Consider the following 24,191-nt stretch of genomic DNA (forward strand, 5'->3'; position numbering starts at 1 on the left):
TTAGTCATAGCAGACGCCATACTGAATATTTTGCAGATGAAAACGAGGTTATAAGGGATAGGCCTACTTACAGTCACTTCACATGTAATTTTCAAAATTAAAAACTTTTGAAAAAGTTTTATGTGTTACTAACCGCTTATTTTTATTTATTTTTTTTGTCAGCTGAACATAAATAACAGCTAAAATAACAACAACAACAAAAATCCCACAGTGGTAGGCCTAGCTAAAAACTTTTACATTATGCTGCATTCAGGTGTCAGAACAAAAGGACTGTAGCTATTCAACAGCTCATGCAAATATTGCTGTGCACCTTTAATTGTCTTCTCTCTTTCTCTATCATTTATTTATTTATTTACATTTTGTAGTTAAGAAAAAAGTCAATAAAAAGTGCATCACAATACCGTCTTAAAGTTTTAAGTCCCCCAAATAAGTCAAAACTATTAAAGTTTGGTGGAGTCTTTAGTAGGAATACAAGTGCATAACTCTATAGGTTTCAGTATTTATGCGTAACATTTTGAAATTTTTCATCATATAGCTAGTTGATTTTCAAGTCAAAGCGCGCGCACTTCGTAAACGCTGAGTAGAAGTCGCGTTTGCGTGAGGAGGTAGCAACAGTTCTTTCCAGAAGACTCTGTAAGTAGGCTACCCTCACAATTGATTTATTATGCAATTATTACGTTTAAATATGACTATGTGTTTTGTTTAAAAGTTGTTAAGATAGCCTACTTGACGTTTAATGGCGAAATGTTCCAGCTTCCAGGTGCGCCAAAAGACCACTCAACTGCAGTGCGGAACGAGGCTCAACAGAATATTGCACTAAATCTTTAAAATGTATATAAAATGATATGGTAATTTCCTCTAGTCCTGTTGTTTGTCATAGTTTGTAAATTTCTGCTTCTCGCTGTTAATTTAGGGGCGGCTCCGGGAGGGCGCGGCCAGTGACGCGCGCTTCTAATCTTTATAACCAAAGACAGATTTTTGCCAAAGTACAATCAGGCAAAGTGCGCTATTAGGATACTACCAGGTGTTTGCATGTTTTTCTCTCTCTCTCTCTTTCTTTCTCTCTTGCATCTGTTGCTAACTTCAGTGCTCTTCTTTCTCTTTGTGCGCGCAGTAAATCAGATCGACAGGCTGCTCTGCGCGTTAGCAGCTGATCAAACAGATCTCTGCTCTGTGCTCTCCAGCTCACATCACCTGCTGCCTGCATGCTGTCGGTAAGTGCCATTTCTAACTACCGTGAAACCGTTCTACAACGGTAATCATAGTTTCCTTTCATTAAAAATGTGCTAAATTAGTGCTAGTTGCCACTGTCTTTAAAAAAGAAACTGAACAGCTTACATTGTTTGAAGAATTATGATTTTTATCCAAGTGACAGTAACTATAGTAACTCAGGCATTTTGCCGGGAAGCTATGGTTACTATTGCAATTTTTATGGAAATTGGAGCGTTAATTTCTAGTGTTCATTTGAGACAAAAGGTTTAGTAAACAAGATGTTGTTAAACTTTAAACACTTTTGAAATGGCTAACGAGTGCGCATATGATGTCCAAAGATGTTGCTTCAGTAGGCTGCTGACAGGTTTTGAGAGAGAGAGAGAAAACATTTTATGAAACGTGTTGCAGTGGATGAATGAATTTAATAATAATAATTTTATGTAAAAAAAAAATTGACAATATAATTTTTTATCCTTTCTTTTATACATAAAAAATTAAATGTATTTTATGGTTTATATTTTAGGAAGGGAGTTCCTCTCAAGGTTCTTCAAAACATCCCTTATCTAGTTTAAGCCAGTGATAAAAGATGTAATAACTTTTATAATAACAGTGTAATACTAAAAGCCGTCCCATTACTGTTGCATTTAATTTATACAGTACATTTCAGGTGATTATTATGTGTATGCTGGTGTCATGTTCTAGACTTTTTGCAGATAGTGTTTACTGGCTCTGCACAAACACGGTCTATTACTCAATGTTGATCAGGATAAGATTAATAGATAATAAAAAGAGAATAACATTAGTGATGAGTTATAGGCATGAGTTCAATGACTGAAGGAAATCATAAAATGGTGTGTTTAGACAGTGAATTCTGAGACAGACTGCCACTTGAATGGTGTAATTTATAACAAAAAGAGAGTGTTTCAAATAACATTTTCATTAAGTATGGTGATAAAATGACCATCTGTTGGGGTTTAGTATTCCTTTTTTGCATTTTGTATCTCAGAGGCCAAGGACCAAACTTCCAAAATATCTGTTCTGCAGAAACAACATCCAAAACCACAACCCCATGTAACTAAAACAAGGAACTGCTACAACATTCAGTTGCAGTTGTTCAGAAGTAGCATATAAAGCAATGTTTTGTGAGCGGTGCTGCTAAAAACCCTTTAGAAACAAGTTTTTGAGGAATGGTTGTTTGTCATCTTTGTTTTCTGTGAACTTGTCTGCACACACTATGAGTTACATCTACACTGCCAAAAGCAGACAAATTTATGTATTTTTATAATCTTTAAAACATTCTAAAGGCTTATGCTTCAATGCATGAAGTTAGTTAATTTAGCAGATAAATACAAAATGTTTCCATGTATGAATTTCTTTTCACGGGTAATATTTGAACTCATTTTATTTGTTTTTCAAAGCATGCAAGAGTTGTCTTGGCAAAAATTTCTTGGTGAAAAGTGTGCAACTCAGTGTAGTCAGGTTGATTCAGTCTTATGTAATGTTTTTGACTTAAATGTTTCTTACATAAAACCAGCTTATGTAGATACCACATTCTTTAATTACTTGACAACACTTTTTTTAGAGTGAGGACCACCTGTACATTCACTTTCATTCCTCTCTCTTTCCCTCATGTTATAGAACTTCACATTTTCATCATAGCTTCATCATTTATTTTACTTTTTTTTTCTTAAATCCTCCAAGTTATTTGCCTTTTTAAAAATCCTTTTAAAAAGTGCCATATAGAACATACCGAAAATTGCTGGAACACATTACCTCTTCAGTTCATGTGTCTCAGAGAGACACCCAAGAGAATTTGAAGGAGGGGAAGAAACACTCTTTATCAGTTTAGACAGAGGTCCCTGTCCTCTTGAGCAATGGATGAGAACTCAAACTGAACATAATGTCCTGTTATCATTCAAAATCAGTGGCATTTGTGCTGATGGCTACAGATGGCATCCTTTTAAAAACACTAGACTATTATTAATTTAACATATGCACAAATAAACGATTTGCTGTGTTTACTTAAAACTCCTGGAAAATACTGTTTTCATGAAAAACTACCTGAGGTGTAATGTCTTTTTAGCATTTAAATGAGATATTGCTGGGTTTTGGGTTAGCAGCAGGAGGTTTTATCCATGGGCAAAACAAAAACACACACATACATACGCAAGTGGACTGTTCTGTTGACAGGTTTGTGTGACAAGTTATCGGGGAATTGGATCAAAGTTTATAGACTGTAATCAGTCGGTGTCATTTAGTAATCTCAGGAATCATGCTCTCTAACTTTCTCTCTTAATATTTGCGCCAGAGAACACTCAGTCTAGGATTTTGAGAAGGCCAGCTTTTCTTATCATCCCTCACTCCCTGAAAAAGAAGTGAGCCTCAATTAGAAAAGCATGAATAGTGTCAGCGATCAGAGTGGTTTCAAGCATAAAGAATGTACGTATACACAGATGTGTGTGTATAATTATTTGTGTGAAGGTTTACTACAAGTGCAGAAACAAAGCTCAGTTAGTAGAGTGATGTGGGCCTTCATATACCCGATGTGATATAAATGGAAACTTAATTCTTGTGTAAGTTCAAAGAAATCTCAAGTTGGCAGGAGGACCTTATTAGGATGGAGAAAAGTTCTCCCAGGGACTGTTTGTGTGTGTGTGCGTGTGTGTGTGTGTGTGATATGTGTAGGGGTTTCTTTGTCCTGTCCTTGGCCTTTTGTTCAGTGGTATGTGTGTCTGGATTGTAGCCAATCTGAGCTTTACAAGAGCGACAGGAGGAAAGTGCTTTCTCTGTCTTCCAATGAAATTTTCATTCAAAAGTTGCTTGAGTTACCATGACCATGCTTAAAAATATTTAAAATTGTTATTATAAGTAAACTTCTGGTATGGTTGCATGTGTGATTTTTATATGGTGAAATTTAAGGAGCAGTCTGTTTATTTTAATGGATTTTTTGTGCTTTTGTACTTAGACCATCTGTTTCACACGTGTGTGTGTGTGTGTGTGTGTGTGTGTGTATCGTATTCCAGTGTGTTTGTCAGGAGTGTTTTCCAAGGAGACTGTGTAAGAAAACAAGCAACAATATAGCAATAAAACAAAACAAATATTATGAATTATGAAGCCAAATATTGTATAAACTGCATTTTCCCATAAAGTAATTAAATAAGTTAATTTCCTCTTTCACTATAGAGACATAGGCAGATAAAGGTAAAGAGGGAGGCAACGTCTCTTCTGCTTCCTTTAAACTCATTTTTATTCTCAGAGAGGTCTTAAATGGTTGAATAAATTGAAGGGCAAAATTGCAATAAAACATAGACAGCATTTTAGAGTTGTGGCTTGAACAATAATGCACCTGCTCCAGACAGGTGCTTATGCGGGATGTTCAAGTTTAGTGTTCCAGTGGTTTTAAAACCCATGGAACAGCAATGAGTATTTCTATAGTGAATGTAATATGTAGTTGCTTAACTTTAACATGTTTCAGCAGCCAAATTTGTTTCTTTTAAGTGAATTCATTATGAAATTATTTTTTTTTATCAATTCTTCTCCTTTAGTAGCATGAACGGCTAGAATGGTCATAGAGAATCATTGGTTAGAAAGTGTGGGAACACAGTATTCTGTACTGCTATCACACACCCCCTGTTTCTCTCTATCACATTCTAAATGCTGTACTTGTGCATTGTTAAAAATGAAGAAAATCATTAAAAAGCAGACTATAATTATATTTTATATGCCAACAAAATAATTATAATATAAAAGAGTGAAAAAAAAAAGTGATGTGACATACAGCCAAGAATGGTGACCCATACTCAGAATTCGTGCTCTGCATTTAACCCATCCAAAGTGCACACACACAGCAGTGAACACACACACACACACACACCCGGAGCAGTGGGCAGCAATTTATGCTGCAGCGCCCAGGGAGCAGTTGGGGGTTCGGTGCCTTGCTCAAGGGCACCTCAGTCGTGGTATTGCCGGCCTGAAACTCGAACCCACAACCCGAGGGTTAGGAGTCCAACTCTCTAACCACTAGGCCACGACTTCCCACGATAATAGCTCTCTAACCACTAGGCCACGATATATGATTTAGGTACACATTTAGGTGCACGAACAAAATGTTTCAACACGATTGAAAAGTGATTTTATACAGTAGAAGTTCAATAAATTGTAAATAGTGACTTACAGTTTAGACACAATATTGAGTATTTTTGCTCTGTTTTGCTTTGCTATCAAAGTTTATTTGTATTTTAGTTTCGTTTTTTAATTTGGCCTGCAGTTATGAAAACATGAATGATCATTTCTTTTAATGCAGTGCGCTGTCGCCCCTTTCTACATAAAAATCAGTCATGTGAAAAATCATGTAATGTGAATGTCGTACAGTCTTGCTGGAGGGTAAAACAACGAGTTGAAAGTGTACAGAGACACTGAAACGGAAGAGACACTGTTTATCAAATGCTTTCCTTGAGCATTCATTCGTTCACACCCACTCATACCCCATTTCACTACCTCCTCCCTTCCACCCCCCGCCGACACAGTTTTGCGTTAGGCCCCCAGAAGTCTAGAATCTGCGGACCCACATATGGCATGCAAGAAAAAATAAATATATTGTGCGCACAATTTACTAATTAGTTCCCTCGATGTACTAAAACGTGCACACGATTACTATTTCATTCCCTCAATTTACTAATTCATTCCCTCAATTTGCTTAATTGTGCGCACAATTTGCTAATTTGTTCTCTCGATTTATAAATCGTGTGCACGATTTAGCAAATAGAGTGAACGAGTTAGTAAATCATGTGCAGAATTTATAAATCGAGGGAATGAATTAGTAAATCGTGCGCACAATTTATAAATCGAGGGAACGAATTAGTAAATCATGCACACTACTACTATTTTTTTCCCTGCATGCCATATGCGGGGCTACGTAAGGATCAACACTGACTGAATGAATCCACGGATTTTTAATGAATCAAGTGAGTCAATGATTCAGTAACCCATTTGTAAAGACAGTAGTCACTTGCCTCGTTTCTGAATGAATCAGCCGTTTGAATGAATCTGTTGAACAAAGGACTAAATGACTCACTCATTCAAACGGTCATTTGATGCCACCTACTGGTTTGGTTTCATATTTAAAACTATCATTGCATCTTTCCCAACATTTCTTATTTGTATGTTTGAAAATATTTAAAACTTTAATGTTTGAAAATTCTTTATGCATTCGAAAGTTTGCAGTGTGAATGCTTTTATGGCACCTCAGCTTCATCAAACTGTCTGTGTAAATACATCTAATGCCACTTCAAATGCAGCTTCTGTGTTTCCTGCCGTGGAAAGATGAAGTTTGTTGATACTGATTTAATTTGAATGGAAACAATTCTACAGTTTCTTATTATTGTTCTAACTGAGTTAATTGAAACAATGGAAGAATTTGATGTGAAAGATGACACATTTAAGGTTAGTCACAGAGCACTTTATTTTGAGAGTTGTTTAAGTTAGAGAACAACTGTAACTTTGTCCAGATTGGGGGAATTGTAATGTTTAATCATTTTTGCATAAAAAATATAGATTTTTGTTTGCATATGCTGTCAATTATAGTTTTTAGAAAGAAAATTGGTATCGGCAGGTCACACTTATAAAAAAAAAAAAAAAACAGAGAACGAAATCGGCCAAGAAAATTGCATTCAGTGCTTCTCTACTTTCTATTTATCAAAGAATCCTGAAATAAATGTATCAGTTTCCACAAAAATATTAAGCAGCACGGGTGTTTTCAACTCTGATAATAATAATAAATATTAGTTGAGCTGATGTTTTCTGAACGATCATTGAAGACTGGAGTAATGGCTTCTGAAAATTCAGCTTTGCCATCACTGGAAAAATTATTATTTTTATTATTTTAAAATGAAAATGGAAAAAATAGTTCTTATAAACATAGGCGTGGGAAGTGGGGGTGCTGAGGGTGCTGCAGCACCCCATGTTTTATTTCTGTGTCCAACTGTTTAACTGTTGTGAATAAAAAAAAAATCTGAGTGTCTATTTAGGTTATTTACACTAACTCCACCCACCAACGTGTGATTAGGATAGTGATACTGGCGCAGATGATAAAGTGTGTGACGCGATCGACCCGGGTTCAAATCTGCCTTTTGAACTTTTTTCTCCCTTTTCAAATTTCAAATCACATCAGAAAAGCATTTATTTTTAATAAAAATGAAGGAAATAATCAAAAAGTTGAAAATAAAGTATCGGGTAGGGTTAGGGTTGGTGTAGGGAGGGCTTTTGCAGGTGGCATCCATTTAATAATTTGAATTAAAATGAAAATTTACATTCCATAAGTTATTACTGCATACTGTTTTATAATGTATTAAAATGCTGAGGTGCAGATAATTGCCACTATTTGCAATAAGTAATTAGAAGAATATCATATTATGTTTAAATAGAATCTATAGCTATTTGCACTTAGTGTAAATAGCATATTACTAAAAATACTGCTATATTCACTTAGTGTAAATATGCTATTTTTACTTAGTGAAACCCCCCACCCCCACCCCACGAGTGTACAGCATCCCTAACCTAAAACATCTTCCCGCGCCCCTGCTTATAATTTGTGTTTTTTTATTAGTTTTGGAATTTGTTTATTTTTTATTTTTTTGGATGAATTTTCTATATTTTATTTGTTGTCAACACTCAAATTATATAAATCTGAAAAACCCTTAACCCAGACAGTGGACTTTGCCTCTTCATTGCAGTCAGTCACATACTAGTATGTTTATTAGTGCTGGTTTATTGTATGTGTTCTATTTACATTGTGTGCTTTATCATGTCTGTATTTACAGAGAATGTTCAGCGTAATGTTTCCGGGTATATTCTTTATGGACGTGTGTTCTTCTCTCAGACAGAACACAATGTTTCAGGAGTTGTCTCGGTAATAATGTTGGAACAGCGACGTCTCACCTTTATTCTTTGTGTTTACTGAGGCAGCGGGCCAGATCTCTGACACAAGACCCACAGATGCCCTTTAGCCTAGAGAACAGGGAACGCTGGGTATTAAAGTGAAGTTTGTAGTTTTGAGTGTTTGTAGATTTTTTTTTTTACATAATCTCTCACACATAATTAATAGTAATGCCCATAAAAGGGTAAACCAAATGAATAGTTTTTGAGTGATTTCACCTGCATGAAATATATAGAAAATTACTCAAAATTGTTTCTGTAATGATTCCCTGTAAAGGATTTCAGGCATTGTTTTATACCCACTTACAATATTTGGTGATGGCTTTAAAAAAAAATCTTAATAAAATATAATATACATATTTAAAGGATTTTATTAATTGTTTTTTATATACTTAATATATTTGGTGATGGCTTTAAAATGAGAAGCAACATTACTTATATATTAAGTGATTATTAATAAAATATAATATACATAATCTTAAAATAAACTGCAGTAAACATTTCTTATTCCTTATTCTTATGAGGGGTAAGAAAAATAAAGTTATTTCAAAGGGGAAACCCCATTGGCTGTTATTTTTCTTGTTTTAAGCAAACACGTTCTTTATTTTAATAAATATTTCAGAACCAAGACTTAATCTTAAATCAGTTTGCTTCTCAATTAAATGTGTCTTGCTTTAAGAATGTTTGGATATCTGTGATAGAAAATAAGGCAAGCTTACTGAGTAAGAAAAATTTTTTTTAGTCATAGGACACAGTGAATTCAAGAGTGTCCTGTGATTCTGATCTAATATAGAGACAGATTATAGATACAGAAAGTCACACATGAACACACAGCTCTTTTAATTAAATTTTCAGCACGGGGAGTAGGAGGTTTCGGGTGGATGTCTTTATGTGTGCTTGTAGCACAAGGAGAAGAAGCCTTAATTTACTGCTTTTTTAAACTTCAACCCTAAAACACTACACAATGAAATCCGTAATTCAATATACTGGTAAACACCTGTAAAAAAAATTACTTAGTTATGAAACTCTCGGCCGTAGTTTTACAGACTTTTCTTAGATTGAGGTTATCTCTATTTTTTTTCTCATGTTTTCCTCTCTTGCTATCTTTCTAACAACTGTGATTTGTTGTTATTCTATATTTGTATTTTTTATATATAAAAAACACACCTTGAACACATTATTTTCAAAAATAATTTTATTTTTGAAGAATGATTGATGTTTTTTTTATTGTTCGGTGACACTTCATTCTTTGGATGCTAACTATTATAATGATCCTGCTGTGGTTACATACTAACAGCAACCCCCCCCCCACACACACACACAGATGCTGCTTTGCTGTTTATTCATGCTCTTTTGGGAATTCTCATAGTCTATTTGTTCATCTCTGGTTTCAGTGTTACATAAAGTACAGTGGACTCTGGACCTTTGTGACAAACATTTGAATTAAAACCAATGCTGACCTGATGTGCCTCTATTGCATGCTCCATTAACTGACCTTCCACAAGTTATAGACTCTTCTAAAAGTTCTACACTATTATGAAAGCGACAGATCCTTATAGTTATACGTAGATATCTTTACTGATATCCAAACCAAAAGAAATCTTTGAAATTGACTTGAAATCTGTACAGCATTTTTGGACAGTCACAAGTAGAATATTATAACCTCAATCACAAGTAAATTATTCACTGGCTACTTCATTTCCTGGAGTAGCACCTTTCAATATGTCATCTGCAAAACACTCCCCCAGCAAAAAAAGCAGTTATCCTGTCTGGTTTGGTGTGATGAATCTCCCAGAAGAGAGCAGTGTAACCCACTACAGAGGCTATTTACCTCCCTCTACAGTCTCGCTTTGCATCATGTATTTTGGACAGATTTAGAAATAATTATATTAAAATATTCATCATGTTCCTCTGTGACGTTGTTCTATTTTTCCAGTCACTTTTTCATAGAAAATTTGTAAAAGGAAGTGCATCTGCTAATACAACTAGATAAACAGGCCTACTGGTCTTTTTGAGAAAGCTATTTAAACAGGTTTAAAAAACATTAAAGGAAATGCAGGCAGCACTTATATAACACTTACAGGAAATATTAAGGGTTTGTGCAGTATGTACATTACAGTTCAAAGGTTTGGGGCTGGTAGTTATAGTATATTTTAATATTTTATTTATTCCTGCTATGGCAAAGCTGATTTTTCAGCAGCTTTTACTCCAGTCTTCAGTGTCACGTGATCTGTTCAGAAGTTTGGGTCAGTTTTTTGGGCTTTTTTTTTTTTTTGAGAGAAATTAATACTTTTTTTGTTCAGCAAGAATGCATTAATCCAATCAAAATAACAGTAAGGGCATTACGGTTTCACAATTTTAAATAAATGATCTTCTTTTAAACATTCATTTCATCAATGAATCCTGAAAAAATTTAATTCTTTAAAAAAGTGAGAATTTCTTAAAAAAAAATAACATACTGAGCTAAAACTTTTGGACAGTACTGTACATGCACAGGGTGTAAGTGTTACTCTGATATCCGACTTCCTTTTTTTTAATGTCCTTCAGCAAGCACTTCCTCTGTCACAGTTGGGCCTACAATGCAGTAGCCTGTCAAGCCAGGACCTCGCTTGAGTTCTCCAGAATGAGCTCCTCCCCTGGTCCGTCCCCTGTGTCAGCCTCCCCTGCCTTGGACTCCGGCACGGCCAATCGAGGGGACTCGCCTAACACCTTACCACATCTGTACACGTCCCAGCTCGGCATGGACAGCCAGACCATCTGCATTCCATCTCCGTATGTGGATGCCTGTCAGGATTATTCACCACCGCACGGGGGAGAGATCAGCCATGGAGGCTTAACGCTCTACAGCCCCGTGTCCTCCACAGTGCTGGGGTACACTCATCCCCCTGTGTCCGAAAGCCTGGTCCCTTTAAGCTCGACAATCTTCTGGCCTCTCCACACCACACACTCTGCGCTGTCTCTGCACTGCCCACCTCCACTGGCCTACAGCGAAACACACGCACACACAACCTGGGAGGACGCCAAGACACACACGGTTAACCAGGGCAGGTGAGAAAACAGCAGATCACATGCAGTCTTAATAATTGATATATGCCTTTAATCTCCAAGTAGCAGCTGTGAAATGGCTTGTTTGTTTTATTTTGCTTTTCGTTTTATCTTGAGGTGCTTGCTACAGTATATTGAATCATGCAACTTATTAAGCAGATACATGATATTACTTTTCTAATCTGACTTTTTACAGGGCAGATAATAAAACACGTCTGTTCAGGTCTGTTCTGATAGGATCGTGGACAGCAGGGGAATAAATGATTCTAAATGCAAATGAGAAAATTTACCTATAATTGTGCATATAGCTCAGCAAAATAAATATACTATTATATAAAACATAAAAACATAAAAATGCATTGTAGGCTATAATGTAAAATATTAATGAACTTGTGTTCTGTGATGTTTTTGATATTCCTGACACAAATTCACCTGTCACTTTGTAAAATCTAGCTAAATTAGGCAGATGTAAACAGGACCAAACAAGCAAATGCATATTTATATAGGATATTATTACAAAGGGTTTAAAAAGCAAATAAAAAAAAATGATCATAAAATTATCAAATTAAACAGTAATAATCATTTCCAGGATGTTCTTAGCTGTGTTTCCATCTGGGCAATTTCCTGAAATAAAAAATATTGAAAAATTGTTTTATCTCAGCTAGTCGGTGAAGCAACATTTCTCTTTTTTCCCCCTATTTTTTTATAATTTTTTTTTGAATATACTGTATAAAAATAAAAGCAAATTCAAAATATTAATAAAAACTACTTTCACGCAGCAAGAACCCGTCACATTTTCTTCAGAAAATGTAAAAAAAAAAAAAAAAAATCTTCTTGCCCTTTTTTACTTTATCTGTACCTTCATCTTTTATAGTTCTGTCCTTACTCATGCAAAGCTGTTAGGGCAGCAACTGGATGGTGATGATGGCTTGAATCCTTCACCAGGCATTTTGGGTAAAGGAGACACACACTTCTGTGCGGTGTGTCATGACTACGCCTCTGGGTATCACTATGGTGTCTGGTCATGTGAGGGGTGCAAGGCTTTCTTCAAACGGAGCATTCAAGGTAACACTGGTCAAGGTAACCATTTAACATAACAAACACGTGCTCTTCAGACGAAATGCCATGTTAATCAATGGAGGGTTTCGCCATTTTGAGTTTTTCTAAGCAGAATTTTTCATGAATCCTCAAAGACTCTACTTGTTTTGTGTGTGGCCAGGGTCAGTCCTCTGTGTTCCCCCAACAAGTTTGTTTTGACCTTTCAGCCAATAGACACTATTCAAAAAGCCAGATATATAAAAACATACAGTTTTTACAAATACTAGACCTCAGTAAAAACCACACAGTATTTTATTCTTTAAATGACACTTTTTTCACAGATTATATTAATTCCATGCAAAAAAATGTATTCCTCGTCAGTTTGTAATGTTTCTACTAATATCTCCAAGGATTACTTCATTGAAAAAAAAAAAAAGATCATAGAGGAATATTTTATAATTTAGATTTTGCAAACATCAGATAACAAAAAACTCAAAACATCAAAATAAATGAATATGATAAATGAATATGATAAATAGGATTGTCAAAGTCAGTGTGCGTGATTAAAAGTTATAATGTTTTATTATTACTTTTAACTTTTAGTATTGCTTTTATAGCTTTTTAATTCAATGCTAAAACAGTTTTGGATTATATTATATTTGGATATATTATTTTTTATATTGAAATATATTTTAAAATGTAATGTTTTCCTGTTATAGAAAAGCAGAATTGTCAGTCTAGTCTTCAATGTCACATGATTCTTCAAAAATCATGCAACACCCGTTTCTTATTAGCATCAATTTTAAGAGCAGTTGTGCTGTTTAATAGGTTTGTGGAAACCGTACTCCCTTTTTTTATGATTCTTTGATTAAAAGGAAGTTAAAAATAAACAAAATTTATTTGAAATATACGTCTTTTGTAACATTACACGTCACATTTGCTAAATTTATACATTTTTATAACATTATGCATGCATCCTTGCTAAATAATTGTATTAATTTCTTTCAAGCTTTTGAACGGTAGAGTGTATATTTAATTAAATTATAATTTCTAAAGGTAACATTTCAAACATTGATTATTAATATAAGCTCATGTTTCTGGAAGTTAATCCCATATAAAAATGAGATTGTACAAAAAAAAAAAAAAAAATTCACTAAGAAATTGCTAGTAAATTTCATTAAAAAAATGACAAAGAAGTAGCAAGCAACACTGAATTAAATGACATTTTGAAGTAGAAAGACTGAAATAGTATTTTCTTCTAAAACATTGTCCAATATTCTTCAGTGCAGTGCTAAAATATTTGAATAAATTGTCAGCCCGAATAATATCTTAGACAATACAATGAGATGAGATTGAAAAGCTAAATTTAACCAAAACGTCCAAGGATGTGAGTTTAATTGAATTTTTTCTCTCTCAATCTTTTTCAGGACACAATGACTATATTTGTCCAGCCACCAACCAGTGTACCATTGACAAGAGCCGACGCAAGAGCTGCCAGGCCTGTCGACTCCGCAAGTGCTATGAAGTGGGCATGATGAAGTGTGGTAGGCAGCCGCCTCTTCCTTTTCTGTGTGTAGCCACTTATTATTTACTGGGGGATATGTCAAACCTTCTATATTTTTGGACACTTGTTACTTTGGGGACCAATTCTCACTATTAACTACAACTTTTGCATTAATAAACTCGTAATTTGCTACTTAATATTATTTTAGATCCCTTAAACCGACCCCATACCTTACTAACTATTACTATGTTATATTATGTTATTTATATTATGAATTATATGTATGTGTGCTTTATAAGTACTTAAAAACAGCCAGTATGCTAACTAATAAGCGACTAGTCAATAGTGAGAACTGGTCCCTAAACTAAGGTGTTATCATATTGGACAGTGTGTGTTGTGCTGAGTGTGCAATTTTGATGCGTGTGTGTAATTGTGTGTGTGAACAGGTGTGAGGCGGGAACGCTGCAGTTACCGAGGTGCTCGTCATCGTCGCAACGCCCCGATCAGAGACAGCTCAGGCGGGGCGTTAGGGGTCAGAGGTCGTTCCCAGCCTCATTTAGAATTTCCCCTCAGTCCCACTCATCCACTCTTTCCTTCGGGGGATAGAGCTGAGGGGTGTGGCCAGAGCCTCTCCAGCAGTTGGTCAACTGTATTCTGGAGGCGGAGCCTCCTCAGATTTACCTGAGAGAGCCCATAAAGAAGCCTACACGGAGGCCAGCATGATGATGTCACTAACCAACCTCGCTGACAAGGAACTGGTGCTCATGATCAGCTGGGCGAAGAAGATACCAGGTGTGTGCTTGTATAAATACCTGAAATACTCTGATTCCTAATTTGTCACACATTGCACTTTTTAAGCAATGTGTTACTTTTCCCACAAGGAAACGTAATATATGACTTTTATTATCTTTTATCGAGAGTGATATTGCTATACGTTATATGTTACCTATATAATTTTCATATACATACATTCTCTGGTTAGATGAAGATATACATTTATAACATATATAAAATCTGTATAATAAAATTTGTATATAAATAAGTTCATAATATCTATATGTAGATTTTTTTATATGGTTACATTTGTTGCAATCATATATGTCAACAATTTTTTTTTAATAAATGCAATTTTATTAAAACAACATATATATACAAAAAAAAAACTGTAATACATGTCTATTTTTTATATTATACAATATCAACATGTATTGATGGGTTTTAGAATGGATATACATGTACATGTATGTCCAAAATGTAGTACACATATATAAACATACATATTTGTATGGGCTAGATGTGTTAATATATGAAATTGTTCAAGTTTCTGTTAGGTTTCATATGTTTTTACTTCATATTCTGTATGTTTCATATATGGAAATTGAATGTATGTATATTACATTTGCGTATGCTTTTTAATTTTTTTGTTTTAGTTTAAAGTGATTTTATAAAGTTATTAAGTCAATGATTTCTAGCAAATTGATTTCTTGCAATTTCTAAAAGGTTAATGGGATTCAGTCATTATTCAGTCACCCTCATGTTGTTCCAAACTGGAATGATTTTTGGTCTCCTGTGGAATGAAAAAATAATTTTGCACAATATTGCTTATCCATTCAGTGAAAGTGAATGGTGAGCAGGGGCTCTCATGCTCCAGAAAAGACAAAAAGCATTGAAATTAATTAAAAATAATTTTGTGTATGTGTACGCATTTCCGGAATTTGAAGGGCAAGCAGCTGTGTAAAAGTGTGTTCCGGAAGACATTTGTGTGTTTGTTACTCTTCGCAGGCTTTGTGGAGCTGACTTTGTCAGATCAGGTGCATCTATTGGAATGCTGCTGGCTGGATATATTGATGTTGGGACTGATGTGGAGATCCGTGGATCACCCCGGGAAACTCATCTTCTCACCTGACCTCAAACTCAACAGGTAAAATCTCTCACTGACACTGGAAAATAGCTCCTTCCACAGCACAGATGACATACTGACGAGGAACATACTGAATGTTTTGAACAAAATGTGTTGTAGACACCTTCATGACCCTGATATGCTCACAGCAAAGTTCTTTTTCGTTCTTTGCTTAGGGGTAAAAGGAGGTTTGAAATACCTTTGCCACAGTATACTGTTAGTGCACATTTTGAAACTGCTCATGCTGTTGGGAGCACATGTGGATGTTTACTTCTACAGTACTGTATAACTTTTTTCAATAGATTTTAAAGCAGGGGTTCTCAACTCTGGCACTTGAGGTGCACTTTCCTGCAGATTGTAGCCCTAACCTGGATGAAACTCACCTCCCTGCTACTTTCTAGTAACACTGAAGACATTGATAAGCTTGTTCATGTGTGTTTGATTAGGGTTAGAGCAAAACTCTGCAGGAAAGTGAACCTTGAGGACCAGAGATGAGAACCCCTGCTTTAAAGCAAGCAGCTTTTTTTTTTACACTTGATAAAACAACATGTCAGTGTTATTGCAAATAACTTTATTGCAAAGCAGCTCTCCAGTCTGTTCATACTTTTACTTGTGTCTAACCTCGTTGGACTGAACAGAAGAAATGAACTGGAGAAGATTTCCACATCAAAGAAGGTGGAACTTCAGAGCACACCTACCGATTTTATTTGATCCATTATTATTCATTTATCTATTTTTACTGACCATCTATAATATATCAGATCTGTGTGTTCTGGCGGTTATTTTCCAGCTTACCTGCTTTTGTTACTGTAATGATCACACAGCATTCAGCACTATGCCGAGTTACTTTTTTACAACAGCATGGAAGCAGAAATTTGAAAACTGGAATGGGGTTTATGTCGAACATCACCTGCCCAAACCTGGAAAACAGGTCTCATCCGTTTTTTGGAGAAATTAGTATGAACTGATGAAGATGTCTATGGACTTTTAAGGTAATCAGCTAACCTAGTTAGTAGTCCTTGTTGGATTTTATTCAATATTAAAATCCAAATGTTAGGGAAAAGACTAAAAATAAATTTTTTTTAGATATCAATCTGCATATGTGATAGACATTGTTATCCTCATCTTTGGTGTCTCCTTTGAAGACATCTTGAGTAAAACCATATTTAACATATTTAACGGAGCACTTACAAAACTTAAGAAAGTGATGAGAACTGTTTTACAGAATACAGAAGTCCGTTGCACACAACCCCCAACCCCAAATTTGACATAACTCTTCCCATATTGTCTCTGTATGCAATGGCATAGGATCTATGACATCAAAACCTAAATGATGAAAAACAAGCTGAAATGTAACAGTCTGGACTTGGCTTTAACAGAAACTGAATTGGATTTCAAGAGTGGTTTGGAATGAATTTGTTAAAATCAAATCTGTGTTTTTTTCTGTTCAGGAGACATAATATAAAACAACTTTAACCAGATATCCCAAAAATGCATTTGTGCTGTCAATATGTAGAATTCTTTAGATTAGAGTTGTTTGAAATCTGAAGGCGTCTTCCATATTATGTGGGATTGGCTCATATCTTGCTTGATGGTAACATTTGAAAAACACTGATGTTTAATGGATTTATTCATTGACCTTCAGATAATCTTCTGTTGTGTGTGTCCAGTGCATGCAGTGTTTGTGTGTGTACATACACACACTGTGAGATGCTTAAACAAAGTTTTTGAAGTTCGTTAAGAAAACTGATCTGTTTTTGTTCTCTTTTGTGTATACATGGCTGGCATGTTTGTATACCTGTTTATTAATTTGTGTGGAATTGAATATTCCTCTTCCTTGGTGATTATATCTAGGGTCTTAACAAACCTTGGTGTGTTCTCATAACACAAGCTTAGTTTGCATTACTCATTTCTCACACAGGATTGAGTGTGTGTGTGTGTGTGTATGAGAAAGTGTGTGAGATAGCATGTACTTCCTGTGTCTTTCACCTGACACTTTAAGGTCATCTGTATTCATTCAAAATAAGCTGTGTATGTTAGCTAGTGTTATCTTTACCTAGTTTTTCTTTTAATTAATTAAATGTTTTTTAATCACTACTTGGATACTCTTTTTCTCAGTACAGTTAGTGTAACAGTGTCCTGCCATTTTGTTAGGCTGCTTGTACAACTTTGCTTTTATTATTCTCATTGATATGTGGTGTATATAATGAAATAATAAAATAAAAAAGGCATATTTTTTCTGTATGTTCTTGTGGTGGTGATGTCATTTTCTTGTGGCTTCAGAGTGATTAGTCACAAGACATTTATGGCTTAATTGATTGGCCTTTTACCTTTTATCTCGGTTTCATACCTTTTCTTTCTCTCTAATTCTTTCAGGGATGAAGGGACGTGTGTTGAAGGCATCATGGAGATATTTGACATGCTGCTGGCCACCACCTCCAGATTCAGAGAACTGAAGCTTCAGAGAGAGGAATATGTCTGCCTCAAAGCCATGATCCTTCTCAACTCCAGTATGACACTACTCTGATTGTGTGTGTGTACGTTATTGTGCTAGATTAAAATGCAGTTTGTATCTTGTTTTTTTCTTCCTCTACATAACTGTAGGGTATGCTAATTACAACAGGCAAACTATATTTACATGACTGGTCAGTGGTCTCCTGCCAATGCCGCCATCTTGTGTTTTAACCCTATAAACCCTACTGTATCATCTTTGATACATGAATATCTTTTTCATGTATCACAATATAAGTGATTAAATAATCAACATGATCAAAACTTTGCTGAAAACATGCCTTCTGAACTTTGACTGATAGATCATATTTTGATCAAAAGCAAAAGTCTTTTAGTATAATTGTAAAAATGTCCTCGATATTGTGGTACACATGCCTTTTCGGTCTGAAATCTTTAATGATTTTAATAAAGTAAATGTAAGAATAGCTTTTATATTGTCAGTAATACTTAAAGAACATCTACTTGGCTGAAGCAACTTGGTTTTATTTGGATAAACTTTTTTAAATTTTTTTTTTTAGAAAAATCATGTTAAAATCTGAATTTAAAATATGATGAACGTTTGTTTGTACATCTCTCATTCATTATGATATTGCATTGCATTATGTTTTGATCACAAAACTAAGCATTTAAATATCATCTTACTAGATGTATTATCTTGAGATATACAGTGACAAATTATATTTATGCATTTAGTTGTCTGCCATACTGTTATAAAAAATAATTGATTTACATTACATGAACATAACAAGCCATCAGAATTTCATTTGATTCTTTTAGTTATATAAATAACAACATCTACACCAAACTGTATTTTTTTATTTTTTTTGCTCAGTTTGAGACTCTAAATAAATCGTCAAAAATAATTTTTTCCCCCTCAAATATGTGACTCTGGACCACAAGACCAGTTATAAGTAGCATGGGTATATTTGTAGCAATAGCCAGAAATACATTGTATGGGATAAAAATTATCGATTTTTCTTGTATGCCAAAAAGTAAAGAACATGTTCCATGAAGATATTTTGTTTCCTACCATAAATATGTTTTAATTTTTTGCACCCTCAGATTACATCATCAAAACATAATCCACATAAGCAGATGTTTTTTTTTTTTTTTACGTTCAGTTATATTCAGCTGTTCAATTAAAAGAATATAGTTTTTCAGTCTATTATTTCATATGGCTTTACAGGGTTAAAACTGCAGTCTGATTGCTGACTCTATGAAAAGGTTGTGACTAGATGGTAACCTTTGTCACAGTCACAAAATTCACTATTTTCTTTTTAATCACATCAGATGTTGTTATTTATTTCTGTTATGTGCTTATTAACAGATGTAGCGAATCAGCTCAAAGGGCAAATATGAATAATCAATCATAACTAGTTATGATTAATCATAAATATTTAGGCATATTTAGGCATATGTATTCTCAGGCATATGTTTCACTATGGTCTTTGATTGGATGTTGATGAAGAAACTATTAAAGATTCTGGTAACACTAATACCTTCCATAGGTACCAACATATAATATAAATGAACATTTAGACCATTAAAAATGCAGCCGAAAGATACCAAACATGGCATACATGTGACCTCTGTAAGCAATAGTATGTAATTCTAAAATGTTAATTTAAAAGGGTTTGTTATCAATACATAAGCGAAACACTTTAAGAGGAAAAAATAATGAAATGGGGAAATTGGGTACATGTTCCTACATTTCTGAAGTGGTTATATCTAGAGGGAGATAGAATTAGGATGGACTGTATAGTACAAGGGTACATTTGTCTGTTTCAAAGTGAATTTCGAGTGAAAACTCAACATTCCTTCGAGTTGTAAAACAAACTTATCTTGATGCGTGTCTTTGTTACCATGGTAACCAGAGGCCTGGTTTTCTCTACCACATGTTTTGCATGTTGGGGCGGGGTATTGTCCACTATTTGTTAAATATTACAAATACTCATGTGTCTGATCCAGCTCATTCATTACAACAGATAACTGTTCAAGCTTGCCACAGACTCCTGAAGATGTGGAGAGCCGTGGGAAGGTTCTGAGGCTGCTGGACTCTGTGACTGACGCTCTAGTTTGGACCATCTCCAGAACAGGCTTGTCCTCACATCAACAGTCCATCCGGCTCGCCCATCTGCTAATGCTGCTCTCACATATTCGGCACCTCAGGTACCACAGCAGACTGGGGCTGTATTATATACTTTCACAAGATTTTGTTTCAATTTTCACTGGCTCACTGTTCCTTTCTTCTGTCGTCCATAGCAACAAAGGCATCGAGCATCTGTCAACCATGAAGAGAAAAAACGTGGTGCTGCTGTATGATCTTCTGCTGGAGATGCTGGATGCCAACACATCACAGAGCAGCCGGATGCTAGCAACTCACACAAAAGCCTCTCTCCGGTTGGACACACAACAGACCACACAGATCCTCCACACATCCAGACAGCAGCCTGCGCTGAAAGAGAGCAACCAGGAGACCCAGCACAGTCCACAGTGAGTGTATCCATACATACACACTCGTGTAAAATTTTGCAATTTTTGGTATTACAGAAATCATATTTTCTGAAAAATCCACCCACAAGTTGTATAAAAAGATAACCACAAGATATCCAAATGATAAAGTTTATGTAACTGGTTGCCATTCAAAAGGGTAGGGTCAGGAAAAAAAAAAAATACTTTTATTCAGCAAGGATGCATTAAATTGATCAAAAGTGACAGCAAAGACTTTGCTTTTGTTGCAAAATAGTTTACTATGTTAGAAAATTTCTATTTCAAATAAATGCTGTTTTTAAAAAACAGCAACAAATCATGGTTTACACAAAATATTAAGCAGCACAACAGTTTTTAACACATAAGAAATGTTCTTGAGCAGCAAATAAGCATATTAGAATGATTTCTGAAGGATCATGTGACACTGAAGACTGGAGTAATGATGCTGAAAATTCAGCTTTGCCATCATAGGAATAAATTGCATTTTGAAATATATTAAAATAAAAAACAGTTATTATAAATTGTAATAATATTTCACTAAATTACTGTTTTTACTGTATTTTTGATTTAATAACTGCAGCTTTTTAAAAGTTTACCTGTTCACATTAATTTTGTTTGTTTTACAAAATACGTTAAACAGGCTGTAACATATTCAACCTGGAACATTCCTTCAACTACAATCTAATGAATCATATATTTCTTAAAACAAAAAAATTCTCATCTAAGCTAACACATATTTGTGTCTGCCCTTCTAGATCTGAAGAGACAGTGGATAAGACATTACATCGAGTGGGCATGGACACAGACTGTGGGGGAAAAATCTCCCTGGATGCAGCATTGGATATGAATCCAATTTCTAAGCCGCTAGCGTAGGGTCGTGGGGGATTCAAACCAGACCTGGAAAAAAAAACTTAGATGACCAACGACAAGCTGAACCAAACAGGGCTTTCAAATGGCGCTTATTGCTCTAATCCCTTTGAAGGGTGTACCCTCCAGAGTCAGTACTTTGAAGGGATGAAAAAAAATTGTTCCTTGCAAACCACTTCTGCATCATTTTGCTAAGCAAATTAACGTGGCATCGTTGTCACACAAAGAATCATGGAAGCAAAGTGTCCATCAGTTGTACCTGTTGAAAACCTTCATTCCGATATGCCCTTCAGAGATGGAGTAATCATGTTTAGAATGCAACATGAAAGTAATTTTCAAACATTTTCCCACACACTCCCTTATTTGTCATTGGTTGGACAAACGCAGTCCCAATGTCATTGGTTGAGTCAATGCCACTATTGAGCAGGCTGAGGCGCTCAAATTAACAGCATTTTAATAGCTCCACTGTGTTTACAGTTTTTGGGTAATTAACCTACTTTTATTTATCTGGTTAAACTGAAAAAAAAAAAAAAAAAAAAACCTTACACCAGCTTTAAACAGGAAAAAATATACTGATGATACACTGACACAACAGTAAGTTTCTACAGGTAGCAAAACTAAATTCATTTTATTATATTCAACTGCATTATAAATAAATATGTGGGAATTAAATAAGTGAACGTGCATATTTGTACAATGTTTATTTGTAGGAAAAATTGACTTCAAACTCAAAAAACACAAACATCTTTATATTGTCTTCAACCAGTGTTTGACATTGGCAGTGCAAGGTTTGCTGCAAAATAAATTCATCATAATGTGAATGTTTTCTGTGATTTATGGATACTTTATATCATAGTCTATTTTAGTTGACCCATAATGCATTCTATACTATAACAATTAAATTAAAAACATCAAACAACAAGACGAACAGCACTCTTTTAGTAACTGTGATTAATTATAAAATCAAGTCTCTGACACTTTGGCAGTTAGTATGAGTGAAAGAGTAACTAATGGCCTTTCACCAGACTTTCTGTAGGTTAAAATAAAATAAAATCCACATACAGTCATGTGGATACTTTTGAAATGTGTTTCTATGAGTTTCTAAAAACACACCAGACACAAACACATCTGGGTACCAGATTTTCCTGCCTGAAAAATTCTAGCTATAAACTATAAAACATAATCAGATATAATTTATATCTCCACCGAGATCATTTACCAATTATAATTAAATAATTTCAGTAGTTTTACATTATTCACACACACATGAAAACAACACCAAACTTTAGGCTGAATAAATTAAACATAAATTTTGCACACACCCTAATGCCTCTTTGTGTCTCTCCTCCATGGCTTCGACCAAGAAAATGGCAGCTAAGAGAGCTACAAATAAAATATATTCATCATTACAAGTCATTTTACACTGATTCCTAGAAACAAGACTTTATGAACATAACTGATATTCAAGCACTCAGACATATAAACAGGGCTTCTAGTTAAACAATACAGGCCGACTCAAAGCCTATGAGCTTATAGGGTTCAATTATATCATTTATATGTCAAAAGTAAATACATTTGTGTGAAGGAGTATTTCAGTGTTTCAATGAATGTGCTGCTACATACTATACAAATTAAAAAATGAGTGCACCTTTGATGAGGAGTCCTTGCCGTTCTCTAAAAATATACATCATGAGGAAAGGCTCTTTCCTCAGAAAAAAAATCTCTCTCCATGTGCAACAGTCCTCTGATCCAGGAACAAGGTTTGATTGTTGCAGGACAATCTACTGAATCCCAAACAGAAGGGCTTTCACTCAGATTTTCACTTCAGAGCTACAGGATCTGCTACAGTAAACCGGGAGGCTTGGACTACGTGTCATTTCCTCTACTGAATGAGCTGTGGCTGTGTGTTAGTGAAGGGGACATGTAGTTGTTCTCATGTGGGTGGGGGTCCGTTGGTGTAGAGGAGCATGGGGTAAAAGGATCGGGCAAAGTTGTTGGAGAGAGTGCAGCTGTAGTCGTCCTCTGAGAGAGGCACCAGACACGCCACAACCAGCAGCAGCAGGAAGAGGATGTGGAGGGGAAAAGCTGCTCTTAGGACACGATACAGGAATGGCCTCGCTGGGGACGAATCAAACTTGTCAGCCCTGCAGAAAGACAGTTAGACAATTACTGTTAGACAGTCAAAATTGTTTACACAACTGCTAAAATGTTTGGGTTTAGTAATATTTTTTAAATAAACATTCAGGTAGGATGCATTAAATTGATCAAAAGTGACAGTAAATGCTTACATTGTTGATTTTTTTTTCTTTTTACCTTTTTATTGATCAAAGTCAACAAGGTTTTTTTTTTTTTTACATTAATAACAATAAATGTTTCTTGACCACTAAATTATATAAAATTATTTTTGAAAGACCATGTGACTGAAAAAAATGGCTGAAAATTCATCTTTGCTATCACAGAAAGAAAGTAAAATAAAATAAAGTTTTAAAATATATCACAATAGTACAAAATATTTTTAATTGTAATAATATTCAACATTATTATTTTTTTTACTGTCTCTGATCAGATAAATGTAGCTTTGGTGAACATAACATACTTTTTTTTTCAAAAACATAAAATCTTATCAACCCCAAACTTAATATTTTTATGGAAACAGAGGATCTTTGAGGATTTTTTTTTATTTTTTTTATT

General features: G+C 34.8%; 2 protein-coding genes across 3 annotated transcripts in view; one reads left to right on the plus strand and one right to left on the minus strand.

The window, feature by feature from the left end:
- The first annotated feature begins 1,033 nt into the window (after window positions 1–1,033).
- Window positions 1,034–22,321, plus strand: LOC109111361 (estrogen receptor beta-2-like). Its single transcript, XM_042737369.1, is given in 12 exon segments — window positions 1,034–1,214; window positions 10,693–11,193; window positions 12,065–12,255; window positions 13,656–13,772; window positions 14,179–14,352; window positions 14,355–14,432; window positions 14,435–14,524; window positions 15,515–15,653; window positions 18,009–18,142; window positions 20,129–20,312; window positions 20,406–20,636; window positions 21,389–22,321. Coding segments are annotated over 11 exon segments (1,881 nt in total). The 5' UTR covers window positions 1,034–1,214; window positions 10,693–10,768; the 3' UTR covers window positions 21,507–22,321.
- The window catches only part of syne2b (spectrin repeat containing, nuclear envelope 2b), a 93,152-nt gene continuing 91,146 nt past the window's right edge, over window positions 22,186–24,191 (minus strand). For both annotated transcript variants that reach the window (XM_042737368.1, XM_042737367.1), the window contains one exon: window positions 22,186–23,644. In XM_042737368.1, the coding sequence (XP_042593302.1) occupies window positions 23,434–23,644 (211 nt within the window). In that variant the 3' untranslated portion in view covers window positions 22,186–23,433. The remainder of the gene's footprint in view (window positions 23,645–24,191) is intronic.

The sequence above is a fragment of the Cyprinus carpio genome, chromosome B13 (assembly GCF_018340385.1).
Source record: "Cyprinus carpio isolate SPL01 chromosome B13, ASM1834038v1, whole genome shotgun sequence".
Taxonomy (NCBI): Eukaryota; Metazoa; Chordata; class Actinopteri; order Cypriniformes; family Cyprinidae; genus Cyprinus; species Cyprinus carpio.